The sequence below is a fragment of the Hemitrygon akajei genome, chromosome 7, assembly GCF_048418815.1.
Source record: "Hemitrygon akajei chromosome 7, sHemAka1.3, whole genome shotgun sequence".
Lineage (NCBI taxonomy): Eukaryota > Metazoa > Chordata > Chondrichthyes > Myliobatiformes > Dasyatidae > Hemitrygon > Hemitrygon akajei.
The window spans coordinates 133,791,436-133,816,364 of record NC_133130.1 but is presented as its reverse complement, the minus strand read 5'-3'; the positions used below and the strand labels follow the sequence as shown (position 1 = coordinate 133,816,364).

At 42.0% G+C, this 24,929-nt stretch overlaps 1 protein-coding gene across 1 annotated transcript in view; it reads left to right on the top strand.

Annotated features, from left to right (window-relative positions):
* sbno1 (strawberry notch homolog 1 (Drosophila)) overlaps positions 1 to 24,929 on the top strand; it is a 124,149-nt gene that overhangs the window by 7,036 nt on the left and 92,184 nt on the right. Inside the window, exon 2 of the mRNA XM_073052000.1 lies at positions 13,778 to 13,912. Within this exon, the coding sequence (XP_072908101.1) occupies positions 13,778 to 13,912 (135 nt within the window). The remainder of the gene's footprint in view (positions 1 to 13,777; positions 13,913 to 24,929) is intronic.

Genomic DNA, 24,929 nt, shown 5'->3' with positions numbered 1-24,929 from the left:
TGTCTATGACAATAAACTGGCTGTGTGTCATGTATTTCATAATTTGAATGAGAGTGAGTTGATGACATCAAAATTAGCGGTGGGTGGAATGTTGTCTTAGACTGCAACAAGATCCAAATCAACACAGAAAATGAGCTAAAGTATAGTAGATGGAATTTCACACAGGCAAGTGTGAAGAGATGGGAAGTGAAGCCAATACAGCATGTAGATGGTGAATGGCAGGGCTCGGCGGAGTGTTCCAGAAGAGAGACACTGAGGGTTGTACTGAAAGAGGTAACACTGCAGGTAAACTGGTGAAGAAGACGCTTAGACAGTGAATGACAGGGCTCTAGGGAGTGTTCCAGAACAGAAAGAGAGACCTATGGTTATACTGTAAATGCATAGTTCCCTGCAGGAGACACCACTGAGGTAAGCTGGTGAAGAAGGCACTTGGCATTCTTTGCCTTCATTCGATGGGCATTGTGGCCAAGAGTTGGGTTGTGATGTTACAACTGTGCAAGATGTTGGTGAGACCACATCCTGTATCTTGTGTGCATTTCTGGCCATTGGGTTGTGAATAATTAGAGTGAGTGCAGGAATGATTGATGTGGGTGTTGCTGTAATTGAGGCCTTCAGTTATAAGGACATTTCTCTAGTGAGGAAGGTTGAGTGGTGACTTTATCAAACTTTTGAAAAGTATAGATAAGGTATATTGTCAGTCTTTTCCCCGTGGATAGTGGGATCTGAAATTTGATGACATACCTGGGTTTAAGGTGTGAGGGGAAAGATTTGATGGGGGGCTGACGAGGAAGTTTTCTGCACAGAAATTGGCCATATGGAACAAGTTGCCAGAGGAAGTGGTGGAGACAGGTGCGATTATGATGTTTGAAAGATATTTGGACAGGTACATTGACAGCAAAGGTTAATCTTTGTTTATGCCATGAACCCCTGCCATTGGACCATGGACTGCTGGTGTAGAGGGGTATTTATTGTGGGATGTTTGACTTGGGTGGTGAAACTTTTTAAAATTTAAAATTAATAAGGAAAGCAACATAGTTGTGATTCAAGCTTGGGTCAATGATTTAAGTGTTTTGTTTACATTATTGTTTGGACAGGCTCATTGCCTTGAGAAAGTCAGGGGTTTAGTAAGTTGATTTGTTGTTGTGACTTGTACTGAAGTACAGTAAAAAAAAAGTTCGTTTTGCATGTTGTCCATACAGATCCTTTCATCACGTCAGTGCATTGAGGGAAAACTGTAACAAAATGCAGAATAAAGTGTTACAGATATTAGACAAAGTGCAGCATAGGCAAATTAATAAGGTGCAAGGATAGATTGTGAGATCAAGAGTCCATCTTGTACTAGGAGACCAATTCAATAGCTTTATCAATGAGATATAATCTCTTTCAGCCCGGTGGTATGTGCTTTCAGGCTTTTGGTGGTTGATGAGAGGAAAGAGAAGGGAGTATGTGAGTGAGTGTCTTTGATTAAATGTAGACAAGTCTCTCGAGGGGAGCCTGGTCCTGTGCTGTGCTGAGCCATGTCCACCACAACTCTGCAGTTTCCTGTGGTCTTGGTTGCCTTATGTAGTCGACAAGATGCTTTCAGTGGGGTATCAATTAAATATTGGTGAGGGCCAAAGGGAACGTGCCAAATTTCTTTAGCCTCTTTAGGAAGTAAAGGTGCTGATGAAGTTTCTTGGCATGGTGTTTTTGTGGTTGGACCAGGATAGGCTGTTGCTGATGTTCATTCCTAGGAATTTGAGGCTCTCAACCTTCTTGAGCATTGATGTAAAACAGGACCATGACTCCTTCCCCCCTTTCCTGTACTCTGACATCATTATTTGAGATTTAGTCCACTATGGTGGTATCAACTGGAAGCTTACTAATGAGTTAGAGCTGAATCTGACCATGCAGTTGTGAGTGTACAGGGGAGTAGTCAATAGCTGAGGACACAACCTTGTGGGACACAGGTGTTGAGGATAATCCTGGTGGAAGTGTTCCTGCCTATCTTTACTGATAACGGTCTGTTGCTCAGCAAGTCAGGGATTCAGTCACCGAGGGAAGTGTTGAGTTTCAGGTGTGGGATACCTTCTGATCTGCTTATCCCTCACTACTCACTCCTTGACTGTGTCTCCTGCAAATGCAGCAGGTGCAGAACCTGTTCTTGCCCTTGCTGACTTGCCACCACCCAGGGCCTTGAACGTTCCTTACTCCAGTCCCAGTCTGATCTGTCTCCCTCTGAATTGTGGAGACCTACGCAGACTGGATGACCAATTTGCAGAGACCTGGTCTACAATGGCCATCTTGAGCTCGAGCTCCACATTGCGTGCTACTTCAATTCCCCTTCCCTTTCCCTTTCCCACATTGACTTTGGATTCTCAGCAGCCAGGCTGGGGTCCAAGACAAACTTGAAGAACTACATTTCATAGTCAGTCTACAGCCCACCTTCCCCCACCCACTTCTATAACTCAGTTTTGTTCCCTTCCACCTATTCCATTCGCAAACTGGTGCACATTTCATCTGCAGAATGAGTTCCTCTAGCTGCCTACTTGCCCCTCACAGGTTCCCTAATAGTTCCCATGATCATCTTTCTGATTGGATTCCAATATTTTGTGTTTCACCACTTATCCTACAAACTGACAACATTTTTTTGTCTTACCTGACTTCATCTGTCTGGCCTCCTCCTCCTGTCTTCAGTCTTGTCATCTCCTGGCCCCTGTAGCAGTCTTCCCTCTCCCCTCCTTCCCTCTCCATTCTCAGTCTCTCTCAACCCAAAACATTGACAGGGTTTTTCTACCCACGATATTCCTTGTTCCATGAAGTTATTCCTATAGTTTGCCTTTTTTTGCCAATCATACTGTATCTTATCATCATCAAATACCTATCATTGCCGGCATTTGTCTATCTCAGAGGTTCAAATATTCATCTACATATTGTTTAAATTTTGTGCAAGTGCTGTCTCTGTCAAAGTTCAAAGTACATTTATTATCAAAGTATATATACATAAGAAGCGATAGGAGCTACAGAGAGGTAGTCAGCCCGTGGTTGTAAGACATAACTTGAGTGACTGTCATGAGATCGAGGGTAAATGCACAGACACTGCAGAGCACACTTGTGGCCATTCCCCTAAATAATAAAGTATGCAACTTTAGATACTGTTCAGGGATACAACCTACCATGGGGGAGCCACAGTGAGCGGGTCTCAGGCACTGTCTGGTGCTGTGGCTCAAAAGAGCAGAGAGTTGAAGAGGACTGCAATGTTGACAGGAGATTCCTTAGTCAGAGGAGCAGAGATGAGGTTCTGTGGGTGCAACAGAAGCCTACAGATAGGATGCCATGTTGCTTCCCTGGTGCCACGATAGGGATGTCTTGGATCGAGTCTATGGCATTCTCAAGGACGGGAGTGAACACCTAGAAGATTTGGTACGTATTGGCACCAGTGACACGGGTAGAAAAGGTGCAGAGGTGCTGAAGAGAGATTTTAGGGAGCTAGATAGAAAGCTGAGAAACAGGACTTCAGGGTAGTAATCTCTGATTGCTGTCTGTGCCAGGTGCCATTGATGGTACGAATAGGATGATTTGGTAGGTGAATGCATGGCTGAGGAAGTGGTGCAGGGGGCAGGGGTTCAGATTTATGGAGAAGGTATGACCTTCACAAAAGGGATGGTTTACACCTGAACCTGAGGGGTCCAATATCCTCATGGGCAGGTTGTCCAGAGTTGTTCGGGTGGGTTTAAACTAATTTGGCAGGAGGATGGGAACTAGAATGATAGTGCTGAAGATAAGGTAGTTGGTTTACAAACAGAGGCGATGTGTAGTGAGACTCCTAGCAAGGAGAGGCTGAAGATAGGGCAAATTGCAGTCAACAGGATGAGCTGCAACATAAAAGGGATAAAATTGAAAAGAGTGAATACAGGACTGAAGGTGTTATATTTGAATGTGTGCAATATATGGAATAAAGTCAATGAACTTGTAGCGCAGTTACAGATTGTCAGGTATGATGTTGTAGGCATCACTGAATCATGGCTGAAAGAAGATTATAGTTGGGAGCTTAATGTCCAAGGATACACATTGTATTGAAAGCTCCGTTGGGAAAGTAGAAGCGGCAGCATTGTTCTGTTGGTTATAAAATAAAATTAAATCACGAAAAAGGTGACAGGGTCCGAAGGCTGTGGAGTCATTCTGGATAGAACTAAGAAACTGCAAGGGTAAAAGACCCCAATGGGAGATGTATACAGATCCTCAAACAGTCATAAGGATGTGGCCTACAAATGACAACGGGAGATAGAAAATGAATTCCAAAAGGGCACAGTAATGGAAGATTTCAATATGCAGGTAAATTGGGCAAATCAGGTTGGTGCTGAATTCCAAGGGTGGCATTTCTAGAATTCCTATTAGAACAGCTTGTGGTTGAGCCCATGAGGGGATCAGCTAGTCTGGATTGGGTGTTGTGCATTGAACCAGAATTGATTAGAGATCTTAAAGTAAAAGAACCCTGAGGGGCAAGTGACCATAATATGATCGAATTCACCCTGCAATTTGAGATGGAGAAGCTAAAGTCAGATGTATCAGTATTATTGTGGAGTAAGAGAGAGAAGTTGGCCAGAATTGACTGGAAAAGAACACTGGCAGGGATGACAGTAATGGCTGGAAGTTGTGGAAGCAATTTGGAAGGCACAGGGTATATACATCTCAAAGAGGAAGTATTATTCTAAAGGCAATATGACACAACTGTGGCAAGCAAGCAAAGTCAAAACCAAAGAGAGTGTATATAATAGAGCAAAAATTAGTGTGGAGTTCGAGCATTGGGAAGCTTTTAAATACCAGCAGAAGGGAAGAAGGTAAAGATGGAATATGAAAGTAAGCTAGCCAATAACATGAAAGATGATACTGAAAGTTTCTTCAGGTATGTAAAGTGCAAAGGAGAGGCAAGAGTGGATATTGGACCACTAGAAAACAACGCTGGATAGGTAGTGATGGGGACAAGGAAATGGCAGATGAACTGAAGAAAGCATTAGTAATGATCTATCAAGAATCACTAGATTCTGGAATGTTTCGGTAGACTGGAAAATTGCAAATGTCGCTCCACTGTTCAAGAAGCAGAAAAAGGGAAATTATAAGCCAGTTAGTCTGACCTTGGGTTCAGAAAATGTTGGAGTCAATTGTTAAGAATGTGGTTTCGGGGTACTTGGAGGCACATGATAAAATAGGCTGTAGTTAGCATGGTTTTCTCTGGACCTGTATTCACTAGAATTCAGAAGAATGAGGGGTGGCTTCATTGCAACCTATTGAATGGTTAAAGGCCTTGACAGAGTGGATGTGAAGAGGATGTTTCCTATGGTGGGAGTATCTCAGATCAGAAGATACAGCCTCAGAATAGCGGGATGTCCTTTAATAACAGATGAGGAATTTCTTCAGCCAGAGTGGTAAATCTGTAGAATTCATTGTCACAGACAGCTCCGGAGGCCAAGTCTTTATGTATTTTTAGATAGATACTTTATTGATTGGGAAAGAAATTACAGGCAGATGTTGTAGATTCTTAATTGGTCAGGGCATGAAGGGATACTCGGAGAAGGCAGGAGATTAAGGCTGAGAGGAAAAATTGATCAGTTAGGATGAAATGGTGGAGCAGACTTGATGGGCCAAATGGCCTAATTCTGTTTCTATATCTTATTGTCTTGTACAACCTTGAGGATTTGTTTTCCTTACAGATAGCCAGGAAACAAAGAAAACCCAAAAGAACCCATCAAAAATAAAAATTGTCAAGCATCCAATTTGAAGAGGGGAAAAAAAGGTCATGCAAGTAATAGACACAAGCAAATAGAATTCTGAACTGAAGTCCACAAAGAATCCATCCACAGACCCTTAAGTCAGCGCAGAATGGAGCAGTGAGCCGAACTGTCCCATTCATTGCCTCCGGTCCTTGACCTTTGCAATTCGGCTGAGTGCGTAAATCATCATCCAGACATCGGGTTCACTAACTTCAGTATGCTCTGGGACCTGGACCCCCGCCTCCTCGGTTCAGCCTGTACCTGACTTTTCCAATTCAGCCCGGTGATTTGGCAACGGAGTCACTGCCTCACCTCAGTCTGGCACATCAAATTGCCTCCTGAGTCCAAAAGGAAGTTACAGACTTGCTTGTGATGATTGTTTACCAGAAAACAAGTAATTAATAAAGTATTTAGTTGTTTTCCTTGTTTCATTGGCCATCAGCTGGAAGTTGCTGAGATCCACCAGTGCTATCTTAAACCATCTTACACCCACTCAGGTGTGTGTTCTGGATAGGTGATGAGAAATTCTTGCTCAGATCCCCTCTAAACCTCTTTTTCCACTTCCCTAAACCTCTGGGCTTTAGTTTTACAGATCTCTGTTGTGGGAGAAGAGTTTCCTTCCATGTGCAGAACCAAGGTTGCTTATAATTCAGTGTACCTCTGCCAGGTCCATTTCAGCCTCTGCTTCAAGGAAAACAAATCTAGTTCCATATTGTTATTATATCTAATCTTCAATTTCTCTGTATATCTAGTTTTTCTTGGATCTGCCTTTGCTTTTCACTTTGCACTTTGGCCCTACACACTTTTAAAGACTCCCACTTGTCAGATGTGGACTTTCATGCAAATAGCTTCAATCGGTCAACTTTAGCAGGTCCTGTCTTATTTTGAAATTGTGCTTCACCTCTTCCAAATCTGGACATTGGACCATCCTTATTCCTTTCCATAATTACCTTTAAGCTGATAGAAACACACACAAAATGCTGGAAGAACTCATCAGTTCAGGCAGCATCAGGTGAGGCGGTATGGTAGCATAGTTGGCATAATGCTTTATAGTACCAGCAACCCAGATTCAGTTTGTATGTTCTCCCTGTGACCGTGTGAGTGTTCTGGCTTCCTCCCACAGTCCAAAGATGTACAGGTCAGTTGGTTAATTGCTCATTGTAAATTGTCCCGTTTTTAGGCTAGAGTTAAATCATCGGTTGCTGAGCAGCGTGGTCTGAAGGGCCTATACTGCATTGTATCTCAATAAATCTGCGGAGAGGAATAAACAGTCAGTGTTTTGGGTTGAGACTCTCCATCATGAAAGGTCCTCCAGCATTTTGTATGTGTTAGTCTGGATTTCAAGTATCTGAAGAATCTCTTGTTCTTGTGATTTGAAACCTATAGAGCTTTGCCCAAAAGCCTGTCTGCTGCCCACACAAACAATTTTATTGTTTTACCATCAGCAGCTCCCTTCATTTAAACCATTGATGTGGATTTGTATTGGTGGTGAGCAACCTCTTTGAACTGCAGTCTGTATGCTGAAGATACTTGTATGTTGCTCTTGGAGAGGAAATTGCATTAATTAGACCCACCAATAATGAATGAACGATGATGTACAGTGGATTCCAGTTAATTGAGGCATCAGTTTATCAGGGCAGGTGCTTATTTAGGACAACTGCTAAAAGTACAAAAACAAATAGAGAAAATAGCCGGGATTCCCTTCATTTATTTGGAACACTATTCCATTTAATTGCAACAGGTAACTGTTGCCGAGCAGTTTCTAACTAGGTTCAGTTGTGTGGCTGCTGGACACTATACCATGCTTAGAGTGAGCAGTAGTGACATGTAGCGACTTTTGTCATTGATGGTTGGTAAGTAATAAGCAGTAAGACAATTCAGAACTGTTTTGCCCACCACGGTTTCAAGCATTCCGGCTTGGAGATGCCAGAAACAGCTGGGATGACAAGTTTGAAGATACTGACAGTCATCTTGAATGTTACAATGAAAACGAAGATATGGAGGGTGCAATCGTCGATAGCTTTGTATGAAAGCAGTCCATTATCTGCACTGATCTTGTAAATTTACAGTCAAAAAGAACACACCAGAGTACACTGGATGAATTCCTCCATCTTACATTTTATTGTATTGTAGTAGTATTGGTAGTGTTCCAATTTATTATGTATTTCATTGTAATGTATAATTTGTTACTGTTTCTTTTTTTTATACCTTTTATGTATTGCCATGAAACTTCGGCAAACTGAGGCAGCCACTTAATTGGACCAAAATGTGCTGGCCCTGATGAGTCCCAATTAAACAGAATCAACTGTATTTTCAAATTGCAGTTAATTTTGTTGTCCATTACTAGTGATAGTGAAGAATCTACAGAGTTTTAATCCCATTTGTTCATTGGTTTAGCTAATCTTTGCATGGTTCTGTGTTTGCCTTTGTGGCCTCACTGGCCTGTCATCTAATTTTTAGGCTAAATTTTGTCCCCTTGTAAGCTTTTGTCCATTTTGCAATGAAAGTGTCTGCAGTCCTTGTTTTATTGGAAGTAGGAAGGGAAGATGAGCAGCTGATGTATAAATTATGATGAATGCACCTTTAATAAAATGTTGTCATCATCACATGCCGTGTCGTACAATGTGGGTGATAACGATCTTTCCATGACCATGATTGTTCTTGGCAAATTTTTCTTCAGAAGTGGTTTGTCATTGTCTTCTGGGCAGCGCCTTTACAAAGATGGGTGACCCCAGCCGTTATCAATAGCCTATAGAGATTGTCTGCCTGGTGTCAGTGGTCCCATAACTAGGACTCACTGGAATTCAGGAGTATGAGGGGTGACCTCATTGAAACCTACTGAATGTTGAAAGGCCTTGATAGGGGATTAAGAGAGGATGTTTCCAATGGTGAGGGAGTCTAAGATCAGAGGGCACAGCCTCAGGGTAGGGGGATGTCCATTTAGAATGGAGATGAGTAATTTCTTAAGCCAGAGAGTGGTGAATCTACGGAATTCATTGCTACAGGTGCCTGTGGAGGCCAAGTCATCGGGTATATTTAAAGCAGAGGTTGATAGGTTTTTGATTAGTCAGAGTATAAAGAGATATGCACAGAAGGCAGGAGACTGGGACTGAGGAAAATGGATCAGCCATGATGAAATGGAGGAGACTCGATGGGCCAAATGGCCTAATTCTGTTCCTGTATCATATGGTCTATTTCTACAGATATAGTTTGCCATTGCCACCTTCTAGGCAGTGTCTGTACAAGGGTAGGAGCACCTCGCACCTCCTTTGGTTGAGATGCATCTCCACCTCGCCACCTAAATAACTACTACCTCTTTATATGATGCCTGATACGTTCTGAGTTTATAGCAGTGCATATGAGAATAGTACCATGTGTAATGAAGGTGGAGAGAGTCATGGATAGAAATGATTTCACACTGGTCATTCCTGGCAACCTTGTTATGGACAGGTGTATGTTCGGCAGGTGGCCGGCACTACTTGCTGCAGACCCACTATAGCATTTGTGTTTAAATTGTTATTGCTGTTAGTAGATGTATTGAAACAGTTACGTATACTGCAAAAATATTGTGTAGAGAACTGAAAAGTACCTTGGTGAGGCAATTCCCTCTCTCAAATTTCCCTAAACTTCACTTAGAAGCTTTGGAGAGGGTTCAAGATGCTTAGCAGGGTGTTTCCTGGATTAGAGGGCACGTGTTATAAAGAGAGGCTGGACGAACTGTGTTTGCTTTCTTTGAAGTGGCTGAGCGGAGACCTGATGGAAATTTATAAAACTCAGGAGTCGATAAACTGGTATCTTTCTCCCAGTTCTGATGTCTAATACTAGAGGGTACGCATGAGTTGGAGGTAGGTTTTGTTTTTACACAGAAGTCATGGGTGGCAGTGAAGACAAATATAGAACTGTTTGAGGGGATTTTAGATAGGCACACAAATGTGCAGAGAATGAAGGAATATGTACATTGTTTTATGTGCATGGGAGCAGTTGTGTTTCTCATAGAACATAGCACAGAAACAGGCCCTCAGCTCGTAATGTATTTAATCAAATGCCCAACTGAAATACTTAATAATCAAATCCCCAACTAGATTCACTTACACCATCTTCCAGAAGAAGATGGTGCCAGCGAACAACGGAAACAAGGGCAACATCCACCAGTTGGTCAAGAAACGACTTCTTTTTCTTTCAAATATGGTTCTGCTACTGTTGGAGCCCAACTATCATCGACAATTTAGCAGTGTGTTTCCCTCGCCAATTGAGCAGTCTGGTGCTTTGCTATCTCCGAAGGTGTTGAGAGCAAAATGCGAGACCTGAAGGCCAAGAAGCCTGGAGATAGGGCACAAGCTCATGATTGACTCCATTTCTCGCCGATCTCACCACTTGAAGCGCCGAGAAAGATTGCGATCATCGAGGCAGTTGTGGAAGGTGAGCAGGTGTTCAGCGCTGTCTTCCAGCCTTTTGATTGATGCTGTAGGAGGAAGATGTCTGCATGTGACATCTCTCTCTCCTTCTGGCTTGCTGCTCCTGTGGAAAGTCCCTGTGTTTGAGTGATCTCTGTCCCTCGATGTTGTTGGAGGATGGTGCCGAATCCTAGGTTTAATGGACACAGTTTGTGGATTGGACTCAGGTTCATGTTATGTGTTTCTGATTTCGGGTTGCTCCTTTCTTTTGTGGCTTTAGGTGATTTTGAATCAGGGCAGCCTGCAGATAATGAACACTAAGCTGAACTGTATATGCTTGGACACTTTGGATTTTGTGTTTTGCACTCTTTTTTCGTGTTGCCGTTTGCTCGATTTGTTTTTTGTGTTGGGGGGGGATGTTCCATGTTTATTCTTTGAATGGTTTTCTTTGTTTTGTGGCTCTCTGGATTGACAAATCTCAGGGTTGTAAACTGCAGACTTTGATTATCAAAGTACTTTGAATCTTTAAAACTAATCCCCTCTACCTACATGATCTCCATATCCTTCCATTTCATGCACATTCCTGTGCCTATCAAAGAGCTTTTTGAACGTCTCTGACATATATTTACTTTGAATGTTATCCCTGGAAGCACATTCCAGGCACCCAGCGCTCTCTGTGAAAACACCAAACTTGTCCTGCACATCTCCTTTATATCTGTCCCTCTCACTGTAAATGTGTTCTCATTTAATTAATTTGGCACATCATGGGTGGGGCCATTGTGCTCTATTGCTTCTTCATCACTTGTCATCTGTGATTATAGTATTGTTCATTTATTAAGTACTGTGTTGTATGACGTGGCCCAACATAGTCTTTCCATGATCATGACTGCTCTTGGCAAATTTTTCTACAGAAGTAATTTGCCATTCCCTTCTACTGGGCAGTGTCTTGACAAGACAGGTGACCCCAACCATGATCAATATCCTTCAGAGATTGTCTGCCTGGTCTCATAACACCATAAAATAAAGGAAATGAGAGCTAGGTCATTTAACACATTGTGTCTGCTCTACCATTTCAACATGGCTGATTCAATTTTCCTCTCAGCCCCAATCTCCTGCCTTCTCCCTGTTTCCCTTCATGCCTTGACCAATCAAGAATCTTACCAACCTCTGCCTCATATATACATAACAACTTGGCCTCCACATCTGCCTACAGCAAAGAATTCCTCAGATTCACCATTCTCTGACTAAAGAAATGCCTCTTCATCTCTGTTCTAACAGGATGCGCCTCTATTCTGAGGCCGTGTTCTCTGGACTTAGACTCTCCCACCATCGGAAACATCCTCTCCACATCCACTCTCAAAACCTTTCACCATTTGATAGGTTTTGATGTGGCCACCCTTCATTCTTCTGAATTCCAATGAATACAGGCCCAGAGTCATCAAACGCTGTTCATGTGACAAGCCATTCAATCTTGGAATCATTTTCATGAACCTCCTTTGAACCCTCTCCAATTTCAGCACATCATTTCTAAGAGGCCCAGAACTGCTTGGAATACTCACCAGTACTTTATAAAGTCTCAACATTACATCTTGCTTTTATATTCTAATCCTCTTGAAATGAATGCAAACATTACATTTGCCTTTCTCACCACAGACACAGCCTGCAAATTGACGTTTAGGGAATCCTGCTCAAGGACTCCCAAGTCCCCTTGCACTTCAGATTTCAGTATTTTCAGTTTTTTTGGATTCAGAGATGCCTACAACATCATACCTGCCTATCTGCAACTGTGCTACTAGTTCATCTATACTGCAAACATTCAAATACAACACCTTCAGATTTTGTCCATCATTTATGTTGTCTGCATTTTGCCCTATGGACAGCTTCTCCTCTCTACACATTGCCTTTGTTTGTACCCCACCATGCAGCATTATCCCATTAGGATAATAGTTCCCCTCCAGTTCAGGTGCAACCCGTCCCTTCAGTACAGGTCCCACCTTCCCTGGAAGAGAGCCCAATGATCTAAAGATCTTATGCCCTTCCTCCTGTACCAACTCCTTAGCCACATATTAAATTGTATAATCTTCCGAGTTCAGGTGCACAGGTGGCAATCCTGAGACCACAGCCCTGGAGGTCTTGCCCTTTAACTTAGCACTTTGCTCCCTGAACTCCCAATGCAGAACTTCATCATTCGTCCTCTCTGTGTCATTGATACCTACGTGGACCATGACTTCTGGCTGTTCACCCCTTTACTTAAGAACGCCAAGGACTCGATCAGAGATATCCTGGACCTTGGCACCCGGGAGGCACTATATCGTCTGGGAATCTCATTCTTGCCCACAGAACCTTCTGACTGTTCCTCTAACTAACGAAAGCACCAGTTGCTCATATGACCATCCACCACCTGCTCCCATGGCTTCATGTGACCCTGATTTTTGTAAGGGTGTGGGGAGGGCTAAGCAGGTGCTACATCTTGCCCAAACATGACCTGCAGGCTAGCAGCAGGAAGGAGCACTTTGCACCTCCTTTTATAGAGACGTAACTCCACCTAGCAACTTTGAAATAGTTATATAATCTAAATGACACATTCCGGCAATTCTCTTGATACTTTCTCAACATCTCCCAAACACAAGATCCCTCTTGTCTGGACGAGGATTTGCCTCACTGTTACAGGTCAAATCCTGGATCTCCCTCAGAATGATCTTATGGATGGCATACAGACTGTAGGTACTCCTTTACCCATGGCATACTGTTGCATAGTGGTTAGCACAGTGCTTTATAGTACTCACAAGCAGCGTTCAATTCCTGCCGCTGCTTGTAAGGAGTTTGTATGTTCTCCCTGTTACTGCATGGGTTTTCTGACTTAGTTGAAAGACGGTAGGCTAATTGGTCATTGTTAACGGTCCCATGATTAGTTTAGGATTAAATTGGGGGATTGCTGGGGGCTGCGGCTGGAAGGGCCAGAAGGACCTATTCCGCATCTCAATAAATAAAAACACCTTGCAGTAAAAGCAACTTGCCACCATATTCGCAAGGGGAGTTTGAGTTGTGAGTTACATGTTTTCTGCTCGCACTTCTGACACATAGATTTAGAAAATCACTTTGGTGTGACGCAGGCTGGTTGACTGTGCTTGCTTCCTGATACTGGATGTAGTGTTGAAGGAGAGTAAAATTCTTTTCAGATGAGATTTTACTAGAGACATGAAGCTGCTTCTGGGCTTGGACAATTATTCCCCAGAACACGTCAAGGAATTTGAGGCGATTTAATGTCTTGGATTGGTTATGTTCTGATGGAGGATGGGACTGCAGCAAACAACCATTTATTTCCTCTTCCTCATTTTAAGAGAAGAGGAAACAAATTACAATATTCTCATTCAAAGAAAGCTGTGAGTTGGGTCTACATTACATACAAATGAGGCATAAATGTTAATTCATGGATACTTACAGACGGAGAGACCAGTAAATACCCAAATCTTGTTTGCAGAAAGTTCAGACTCCCAGCAATTAACCAAACTGTCATTCCCAAAAAATACAAAAGCCAAAAATGGAATCTAACCTGCTGTTCTGTGTTTCATTTTCACTTTGTCTCGTCAATAAGTTTGCAAAGTCTTAATAATGTTTTTTGTTAATCTCTAGATGACAGACCCGGGCCAAGATCTTCTGCTTGCTGCTTTGAGCGAAAGTGGGATTAGCCCTAATGATCTTTTTGATGCAGATCCACTTGACACTGGCTTGATGTCGCCTTTGTCATCGAGTGGCGGCTTGCAGCAGGTAAGATGGTTTTTCCTGTTTTATAATTTATATTCCTTTCTTTACCTTGAGTGTGACTTTTTGCTATAATGTTTAGATTGTAATGTGACTCTTTGCCATAATGTATAGATTGCAATGGAAGTTAGGGTTGAATATATTCAAACTGAATGTTGCCTTCGATTACTGTGGACAACGAGCTTTTTCAAAACTGTCACTTACTCAGAATTTTTTTTTGTTTATTGATAGACCACAAATATAATTTCAGACTACTTGTATAATGTAGGAATTTGAAGGAAACAAGAAATTAACCTTTATTGAACAGAGTGCATTTAATTGCATAACAGTGCAATTGTTTAAGCAAAAATGTTGGTAATTTTTGTTTATACTCAATGTCTGAAACAATCAGCATTCAGTTCCCCGATACCATTTCTCCGTAACCACAATGTCCTGGGGAAACCTTTCACTGTGCTTGTCACTGATGGTGCCAAGATTTTCAGGGAAGAAGTCTAAATGGGAATGCAGAAAATGAATCTTTGTGACGTGTTGCACTTCATGGTTTTGTATACTTGAAGCATGTTGACAACCAGCTGTACATAGCTGTCCATGAAAATTTTCTGCAACATCCTTGAATGTGATTTTCTCCGGTCCCACTAGAAGTTCTTTGAATTGCCTGTCATTGATGTCCTGTTTGTTTTGTGGATTTAAAAAAAATGCCTTAATTATGGCATTGGTAATTCTGACTTGAATTATCAATTGAAATACAAAGTATAGATGATTTCAAATAAACTATGTGTGATAGGGAAATTTCATGGTGATTTTCATGATCATTAGCCCAAAATCCATAAGATACCCCAGAAGTATTCAGGAAGTAAAATCTTTGTTGTCCAGTGATATCGACACAGGATTCTTATGCTTATTGTGCAGAAATGTTTTGGTGCAAAGTTGGCCTAAATTATCTCCAACTTTAATGTTTTGTTTATTTCTTAGATTATGCTGCTCTTTGTGGGGTTGCATTCTGTGGTTAAGTTTATGGGATTGAGCTATTTATAGTTTCCTTCATATCAAGATTATACAAAAGGTTCCCAACCTTTTTTTAATGCCACGGACCCCTACCATTACCTGAGGGGTCTGTGGACCCTAAGTGCAAACCTCTGCTTTAGACATAGCTGTGGCTTCAAGTCAAGTTAAGTGAAGTTTATTGTCAGTTAACTACATACACGTATATAACATGTCTAACCATATAACGTATATAGAAACGAGGCAACATTTCTCCGAACCAGGAGGTAAAGCACTACTACACATGGCACACATAACACACAATAACTTACGAAGGTAAAGATAAAATCTACAGATGAATCACACATAAATACCAAACTGAAGTGCATAAACTAAATATTGTAAGGTACGAAGCAGATTAACCAGTGACACTTAGAAGGAGATGCGACAGGGATTTCAGAAGCCTGTTGGCCTGAGAGAAGAAACTGTTTCCCATTCTGACTGTTCTTATTTTTATGCATTGGAGTCTCCTGCCTGATGTTAGAAAGTCGAAGGGGATGCTGAATGGATTGGTGGGATCCTTGATAAAACTAAAGGCCCTGAGTATGCAGCGCTACTGATCAATGCCCCCAATGGATGGTAGGGAGACCCCAATGATCCTCTCAGCTGCTGTCACAGTCCTTTTTGATAGACTTCCGGTCCGATGCTCAGCTGCTCCCATACCAGATGGAGATGCAGCTTGTCAGGACGCTCTCAGTTCTGCTTCTGTAAAATGCAGTTACGATGGGATGGGGAAGGGGAGGGGGAGCCTTGCTTGCCCAAATCTCCTTAGGAAGTGGATGCACTGATTATCTTTATTTGTCACATGTACATTGAAACATACAGTGAAATATCTTTGTGTCAACAACCAACACGGGCAGAGGATGAATTGGGGGCAGCCTGCTGGTATCGCCATGCTTCAACATAGCATGCCTCAGCTTATTAACCCTATCCTGTATGTCTTTGTAATGTGGGAGGAAACCAGAGGAATCCCATGTGGTCACATGGAGGATGTACAAACTTCTTACAGGCAGCAACAGGAATTGAACCCTGATCAGAGTTGAAAATGTTTTAGAGTTTTGGCTTAATTGAGTTACAATTCAAATGCATAATTTTTTAAAAAGCTGCAAGCACCAATTGGGTTCAGCAAGGAGCATGGTTGTGTAGCAAAATGGTTTGCGGCACCAACTGTGAGATCCAGGTTTAAATCTCACAGCTGCCGCTGTAAGCCATTATGCTACGTAACAACTCCTTGCTGAACCCATTCGGTACTTGCAGCTTTTTAAAATCAAGCAATCTGCGTTTGTATTGTAATTTCCTGCAACCTTCAATTTCTTCAGCTCTGTCCTCCAGAGAGTCTCCAGCTTTCTTAGATTGTGAGACCGTCTGAGTTGTAAGGTCTGTAATTTTGTACTAATGGAAGGTTTCAATGTTCAAAATATAGATTGGAATTGCAACAGCAGTGGAAGAAGAGAGGGGATAATTATCATCAGGAGGATCTTCCTGGTCAGTGTGCTTATGGCCAACTAAGGAAGGTGGTATTACTGGACTTTATTGTGGGAAGTGATCTGAGTCAAATAGAACAAGTATTAGTGGGAAACAACCGAGGAACAGAAATTATAATATCATGTGGTTTGAAGTAGTAGTAGAAAGGACAGAGGCAAATCCAGAAGTACTGAGAAAGAGGCAGTTTCAGTGGCTTGGGAACAGATCTGGCCTTTGTGGAATCAGAGCTTAACATGCAAAAGCGATTAAATATTAAGAGGACTTTAAAATGGAGATAGTTTTAGATATTGTGAGGCCTCTGTTGGTCAGGGTCAACCATGGATGTTGCTTCCTACCTATCTACATAGTTGACATGCAAAGCGGGGCAGTACGATATGGAGAGTGACCTGTTGCCCATGCAGCTGGCTCCCCCTCTCCATGCAGCTGATGACTCCAGAGGAACAGCAGAGACTGATACAGTTTGCCACCAGCGCCGTGCAGGAACTGCCAGTCACCTCGGGGAATCCAGCTCCAGATTTTTCCCTCAGGGTTTACTCCCAAAGCCTTCTCCACGAATGGGTATAGCCACAAGGCAGCGGAGGTTTGAGATCAAGAGTTTTCCTTCTAGATGACTTGCCAACCATGGCTGATGCACCCCATCTGTATGAGCTTTAGATACATTCTAACTGTATTCCCATGAGGAATAAGGATAGGGAATTAAAGATGGGCTCCCTAGATAACCAAGCTGGAGTAAAATGGAAGAGGGGGAATAAAAGAGAGGTTGGTGTTTGGGGGGGGGGGGGGGGGAGAATTAACGCAAATCAGACCCAGACTGATTTACGGAAGAGAAAGTTAAAAGGAAAATGAGGCAAAGAACGAGCATGAGAAAAAACGAAAAAGGAATCAATTTTAAAATGTGAAGATAAAATGATTGTAAGGGATAGGGGTTGAGCTTTAGGACTGGAAAATCTGTTGAGGCACAGCATGGAATAGGCCCTTCGAGCCACATCACCCAGCAATTCCCCAATTTACCCCAAGCCTAGTCACAGGGCAATTTTTAATGACCAATTAACCAGCCAACCGGTAGATCCTTGGACTATGGGAGGAAAACAGAGCACTTGGAGGAATACTCACACGATCACGGAGAGGTAGTACAAGCTCCTTAAAGGCAGTGGCAGGAAAATTGCTAGCATTATACCTGTTGGTGTGGCCATAAATCTGGATGTGACCCACTCAATCAATTTAACCTTGATAGTGGAGTAGTTCTAGAAACATTTGGGGACAAGATAAACAGTCACTGAGACAAGAATGAATTTATTAAAGTAAAATAAAAATTGGAGGAGATTTATAAGTTATCAAATTGTTGAGGTTGAAGGGCTTGTTCCAGTGCTGTACTAAATTCTAACCAGCATCTATTGTTAAAAGCAAGTCATATTTAACTTAATTAGATGCAGCTTAGAATAGGCCCTTCCAGCACTGAGCCATGCTGCCCAGCGACCCCCAACTTAACCCTAGATGAATCACCGGGCAATTTACAATGACCAGTGAACCTACTAACCGGTGCATCTTTGGACTGTGGGATGAAACCCACAAGGTCACGGGGGGGAGGAGGAAGAACGTATAAACTCCTTATAGACAGCGGTGAGTTTATGAAGAAAAAAATTATTTGTATGTCAATGATTTGAATGATGGACTTGGTGGCTTTGTTACAAAGTTTGCAGACAATATGAAGATAGATGGAAGGGCAGTTAGTTTTGAGCAAGTAGAGAGGCTACAGAAGGACTTGGATAGATCAGGAGAATGGGCAAAGTTATGGCAGATGGAATACAGTATGGTCATGCACTTTGGTAGAAGAAATGAAACGGTTGACTATTTTCTAAATGGGGAGAAAATACAAAAAACTGAGGGGCAAAGGGATTTTGGAGTCCTTGTGCAGGATTCCCTGAAGGTTAATTTACAAGTCAAGTCTGTGGTGAAAAAGGCAGATACATTCCAAGAGTACTAGAATGTAAAAGCAAGGATGTAATGTTCAGACTGTTTTGGGACCCTTATCTTAGAAAGGACATGCTGAAACTGGAGAAGGTTCAAAGGAGGGTCACAAAAATGATTCTGGTATTGAATAGCTTGTTATATGAAGAGCTTTTGATGGTTCTGGGCCCGTACTCACTAGAATTCAGAATAATGATGGGTAACTTCATTGAAAGCTATTGAATGATGGAGTGATAGAATGGATTTGGAGAGGATGTTTCTTATGGTGGGAGAATCTAAGTACAGAGGACATAGCCTCAGAATAGAGGGGCATCATTTTAGAACAGAGATGAAGAATTTCTTTTGCCAAACTCTGTTAAATCTGTGGATTTTCTTTGTCACAGATAGCTGTGGTGGCCAAGTCGTTATGTATATTTAATGCTGAGGTTGATAGGTTCTTGATTAGTCAGGACACAAGGAGTTGGGGGGAGAAGGGAGGAGATTGGGGCTGAGAGAAAAATTAGATCAGCCATGATGAATTTGCGGAGAAGATGGGCCAAATGGCCTAATTCTGCTCCTGTATCTTATGGTCTTATAGAATGCAAGTTGATGCAATATTGACTTGTAAAAGACATTTGCTGAGGTGCCAAATTCGTCATCAAGACGGATGACTCTGGAATAAGAGTGGCTGTCGCAGTTTTAGTCAAAAGCTAGTTAAATACTAGGAATCTAGTCAAAGTGGAAGCTAGCTATTTCATACTGGAGGAAAGTTTACCGTGGAGATCCTCACGGAATGAAACTGAGTTATTGTTCCTAAAATGAACTTGAACAGTTTCTAGAGCTGCAATGACATGGGGGGGTGGGGAAATGAATGATGAGAATAGTGACAAATTATTTAAGGCGATAAGGCAGCTTGACTGATAGATGCAGATGAAATATAACATTGAGAAATGTGAAGTGTTACATTTGAGTAGGAAGAGATGGTATAACTGGAGTATTGTAACACACACAAAATGCTGGAGGTACTTAGGCCAGGCAGCACCTATGGAAATCAACATACTGTGCCAAGACCCTTCATCGGTACTGCATCAGGACTGGGGTATTGTGCCAATTTTGGCTGCAAGATGTTAGGCTAGATGTGAAAGCTGAAGTGCATAAATAGAATAGGTTCATAAATTACTCTGGGCATGTTGAACTTCAGTTATGTGGATAGAAGAGAAACTTGAATTCCTCTCCCTAGAGCAAAGATTTTTCAACTTTTTTTATGCCATGGACTACTGCCATTAAGCAAGGTGTCCATGGATCCCAGGTTGGGAACCACTGCCTTCGAGTCATTTGGAAGGAGGTACAATCAGAGTTCTGAAGGCAGTTGCCAATGGACAGAGGTGGTTCCCATTGGTACAGAATGGAGGTGATTGGCAAAGTACCCCATTGAACGTGAGCAAAAACTTTGATAATTTTTGGGTGTTTGAGGTCCTGAATCTATACCCAGATAAATACGAGTTTCTGCAGATGCTGGAAAGCCTGCTGAGTTTCTCCAGCATTTTGTGTGTGTTGTTGTATATTTAATATTTCAGTAATATTTGAGTAATCTTGTGTATATATATATATTGATTAACCATTCTTCATTTAAATAATTATGGGCTGTATGTGTAAAAATATGTGAATTGCATATGTCATCATGCTACCATGTAACATGTGCATACCTTGCTTAAAGTAAACACAAATTTAGAATCACATTTCAGACTCTTGTGTCCTCCTTTGAATAATTTTATATTTTGAAGTTATAGAACATAGTATAGAATACCACACAAAATGCTGGAGGAACTCAGCAGGCCAGGCAGCATCTATGGAGAGGAATAGAGTTGACATTTTGGCTGAGGCGCTTCATCAGGACAACCAGGGATAGTATTGAGTCATAGTTTTGTGTAGCAGAGGAAAAAACCATTTGACCCAAATCACTCCTGCTCACCATAACCTGCAAATGCTAGTTTCATTTCTCTGCTATAGGCTGCATGTCCTTCCTGTAGTGAGTTGACTCCGAGTTCAGTCTAACTATCGTTCGAGGTGATTCCGAGTTCAGCCTAACCATTGTTCCTGTGTTGAGGTGATTCCAAATACACTCTAACCAGCATTTTGTAGAGCTGCAACATGACACACTAAACTTGTTCTCAGTGGCTTGGCTTATGAAATTAAACACACAGACTCCTCCTTTGCTTTGAGGGAACTATTGACTTACACCCCAAGATTTCTCTGTACAACACTGCTCCTAAGGTTCCTACCATTGCTTCTAGATGTCCTACCAGAATGTGATTCAATTTTATTGTACAAAAAAAAAGCATCTGGACAAGGATGTAGAGGAGCAACACCTTTACATTCACTCTAGGTAGCCTCAAACATGGTACCATGAGTATTGATTTCTCTTTCTGGTGAACAGATTTCTCCCCTCCCCTCCATTCCCACTCTGATCTTTTATCTTCTTGTTTGCCTATCACTTGCAATTCTCCTGTTGTCCACTCTCCTCTCCTATCAGATTCCTTCTTCAGCCTTCACCTTTCCCACCCACCTGGCATCACCTATCACCTTCCAGCTAGCCTCTTTCCCCTCCCTCCACCTTCTTATTGTGGTGCCTTCCCCATTCCGTTCCAGTCCTGAAGAAGGGTGTCAGCCTAAAACGTGAACTATCTATCCATCTCCAAAGGTGCAGTGTTTTGTGTGTGTTGGTCTGGATAAGGATCTTGATCTGTAAGGAACTTGGGTTACTCTAGAGAGTGAGCAGGAGAATGCTGTTGTACAGAACTGATGCAGACTTACCAGGCCAAATTGTTTCTGATTCTACTGTAATCTTTGTCAGTTCCCTCCTTTTATCATTCACCTCTGCCCTTTTTAAAACTTCTGTTTAAGACTTCTGCAGCCTTTAGTTGAACCGTCTGGAGGCTGCACAATGGAACAGTACAGTAGCGTAGCAGTTACAGCACTAACGACCCAGGTTCAATTCCTGCCACTGTCTGTAAGGAGTCAGTGTGTTCTCCATGGGTTTCCTCCAGGTGATCCGGTTTCTGACCAGATTCCAAAGATGTCTAGGTTAGTAGGTTAGTTTGTCTCATGGGTGTAATTGGGCGGTGTGGGCACGTTGGCCAAGAGGGCTTTTACCGTGCTGTATCTCTGCATATAAAAACTTAAAGCAATTGCTTTCATGTTAGTGTTTAACCATGAAGCACCTTGTTGATTTTATTGTGAATATTCTCTATAAATGTAACTGCCATTTTGATTCATTTTTTTTTACTATGAATCATAACTCCAGGAACTTATTTCAAACTTATTATTCCAACATGAGTTCTGACAGAGAAGTTGACAAATATTATGAGGTCGTCCTTTCAATGAGCTGCATATATTTTCCATTTTGTTTTTCTCCAAGAGGAACGACTGGCAATCAGTAACTTTCCTCTCTGCAGTGTTCAGTGCTATGAAATCTTAATCAGGAATGTTTGTTTTGCTGTGGAACTCTGGGGAAATGGTGTGGGAGAATATATCGATGGAATTATAGAACCACTTGTTCGATGAGCTCTACATTTAATAGCCTGTTATTACTTGACTTTGAGGTAATTTTAGTCTTGAGTGGTGTAATTTTGATGGATAAAGCTTATTTCCACATGTTATTTCTCTGACCGGCATGATTTTAGCTTCTATACATTGGAAATTATGTGCTTTTGTTAAATTTTGTGGTTTTATAACTTCAATATCAATCTGAAGTATGGTAGTGCATTTGGATTTTTTTTGTATTTGCATACTTTGTGATTATTCCAGTGCGTTATTATCCTGGTACAGGAAATTTATGCTTTCTCTTGAAATATAATACCTTGACATTTTCCTCTTAATGATTTTAGCTCAAAATATTGATTGTAGTGATGCTTGATCTGTTATTTTTAATATTGCAGAAGTTGAACATGTTTCCCATTCTCCCTTTTAAGTGACAGTGAAGCATAAATCAGACAGGAATTGTTTGTAGGTGTGCCATTAAATTTTTAATGGTGATGACCATTAACCTTGAAACCATGACGTGAGCTGCAAGAGCCAAGAAATTTTTCTATGTGGGGTTTTCATTTCAAAGGCAGCTTGTCACATTGAGCACTCCAAATCTCCGAATGGTTACAGTAAGGTTGTGGGTAACTTGACCAATGCCATCTGTTCCGACTGTTTGCTCGTCACACTCCCTGGATCTGGAACTTATTTCCTTATGAGGTAATTATCCACCTCCCGTTTGATGACTAAAATTGAAACCGCCTTCATTACTTTTTTCTACTCGTTAGAACCAAACCATTGAGAACAAAGGTAAACCGGCTTAGCAGGGTAATATGGCACAGTTTAATTTATTATTAGAATATTTATTCAATGTGTATCATTTCTAGTATAGCAGCTTTCTGTTTTCCCTTCAGACTTGTAGGTTTTTTAAGCTGTTAGTTAATAACTGAGTGGCAGGATGGAGATATACCTCTACCAAAGGACTTCTGAGGTGCTTGTTCGTTGGGCAAGATGTAGCATCTGCTCTGCCCCCAGTCAGGGTCACGTGAAGCCGTGGGAGCAGGTGGTGGATGGTCATTTGAGCAGCTGGTGCATGTCACAAGTTCTGGTTATGTGATCACTGACACCAGGCAGACAAGTATTGATAATGGCTGGGTCACCCGTCCTGTAACGATGCTGCCCAGAAGAAGGCAATGGCAAACCACTTTTGAAGAAAAACAATCCTGGTCATGGAAAGGCCATGGCTGCATACATGTCATACAACATGGCTCATAATCAACAAGTGAATTAACAACTTAACGGTGCTAATTGGTTTACTGATACCAGGTGGGTATTGTTGTCTGGCGTTCACATAACAGGTATGAATTATGATAACAAAGCTTGACACTGATTTTATAGGAACATTTATGGTGATGTTCAGTGATCCTCTTTTGGAAGAGTAAATAAGGAGAAACTGTTTCCAGTGGCTGATGGTGAGATACATCCCAGGATGTGCTAGGGCACATTAGCCACCCTCGTCCAGGCAACCCAGCCAGGGTTGATCAGTCCCCGGCTTGTGTCCCAGCAGCACTGGTCCACGGGTCACACCGGCTGATCCATGGCCACCTGGAGGCTCGCTCAGCAGCCTCTGTGACAGTCCTGATGGCTCTTTTCTTTGAAGCCCCCACAATGCCAGGGAGAGAGTAGGTTCTCCCCACCTGTATAGGTTCACATCATGCCCTCCATCTCTGTCTCTGGCACTGCTCTACCAACTCCTGGTATCTGGCTTTCTTACACTCAAATGCCACCTCAATCCAGTCTTCCCAACGAACTGTCAGTTCTACCATGACCAACTGCTTCAAGGTTTCTGATAGAATGACCATGTCAGGCCTTGGACGATGATGTAAGGAAGTCAGGGACTTACTTTACTTGTCAAGATTGACTTTCAGTTGCCAGTCAGAAGAATTAGTGATACAAAATCACTTAGACTAAAGAGCCAGTCAGGAGACAAGAGAAGCTGATGGGTGCCATGAGGTATTATTTCCAAAGTATCGCGGTCCGGAATACATTGATTAATAACAGACTGAAACAGAACTGGATAATTATGTCATTTTGAAAGGAATCAAGTTTGTAAGGGTAGTTGGTTCAAAGAGCTAGTCTGGGTGTGAAGGGCCAAGTCATTGGTGAGGTTGCACTGAGAGTACAGTGTACAGTTTTGGTCACCTGGTTATAGGAAAGACGTGGTTAAATTTAAAGAAGTGCAGAAAAGATTCACAAGGATTTTGCCAAGACTAGAAGGTCCAGGTTATGGGGAGAGGTGGCCAATCTAGGGTGTATTCCATGGACCTAAAAGAAATGTTTAAAGTTGTGAGAGGCAAAGCTAAGGTGGAAAGTACCCAAGAGAAGGGGATATTGAACTAGAGTGAGAGGGAAACAAACGATTTAAAAGGGATCTGTTCCACTACTGTATTGCTCTCTGACTCTGAAGCTACCTTTATGGATCATTGTATTTGTCCATCATGATTCTTTCCTTCAGTAATGTTCCTGAGGCTCCTACACACTTATGACTGTCGCTAAGCACAGCTCCAATACCATATTCAAGTTTGTTGACAACACCACTGTTGTGGACCGAATCATAGGTGGTGATGGATCAGCATTTAGGAAGGGTATTAAAAATCTGCCTGAGTGGTATCATAACAATAACCTCTCACTCAATGTCAGCAAGACTAAGGAACTGATTATAGACTTTAGGAAAGGGAAACCAGAAGTCCATGAGCCAGTCCTCTTTGGAGGATCAGAGGTGGAGAGGGTCAGCAACTTTAAATTCCTGTGTGTTACTATTTCAGAGGACCTGTCTTAGACCAAACACTTAAGAGCAATTGGGAACAAAGCACAACAGCGCCTCTGCTTCCGTGGGAGTGCGGAGATTTGGCATGACATCTAAAACTTTGACAAAGTTCTATAGACCTGTAGTGGAAAGTATATTGACTAGCTGTTGCACAGCCTGGTATGGAAACACCAATGCCTTTGCAAAACCCAATTTTTAAAA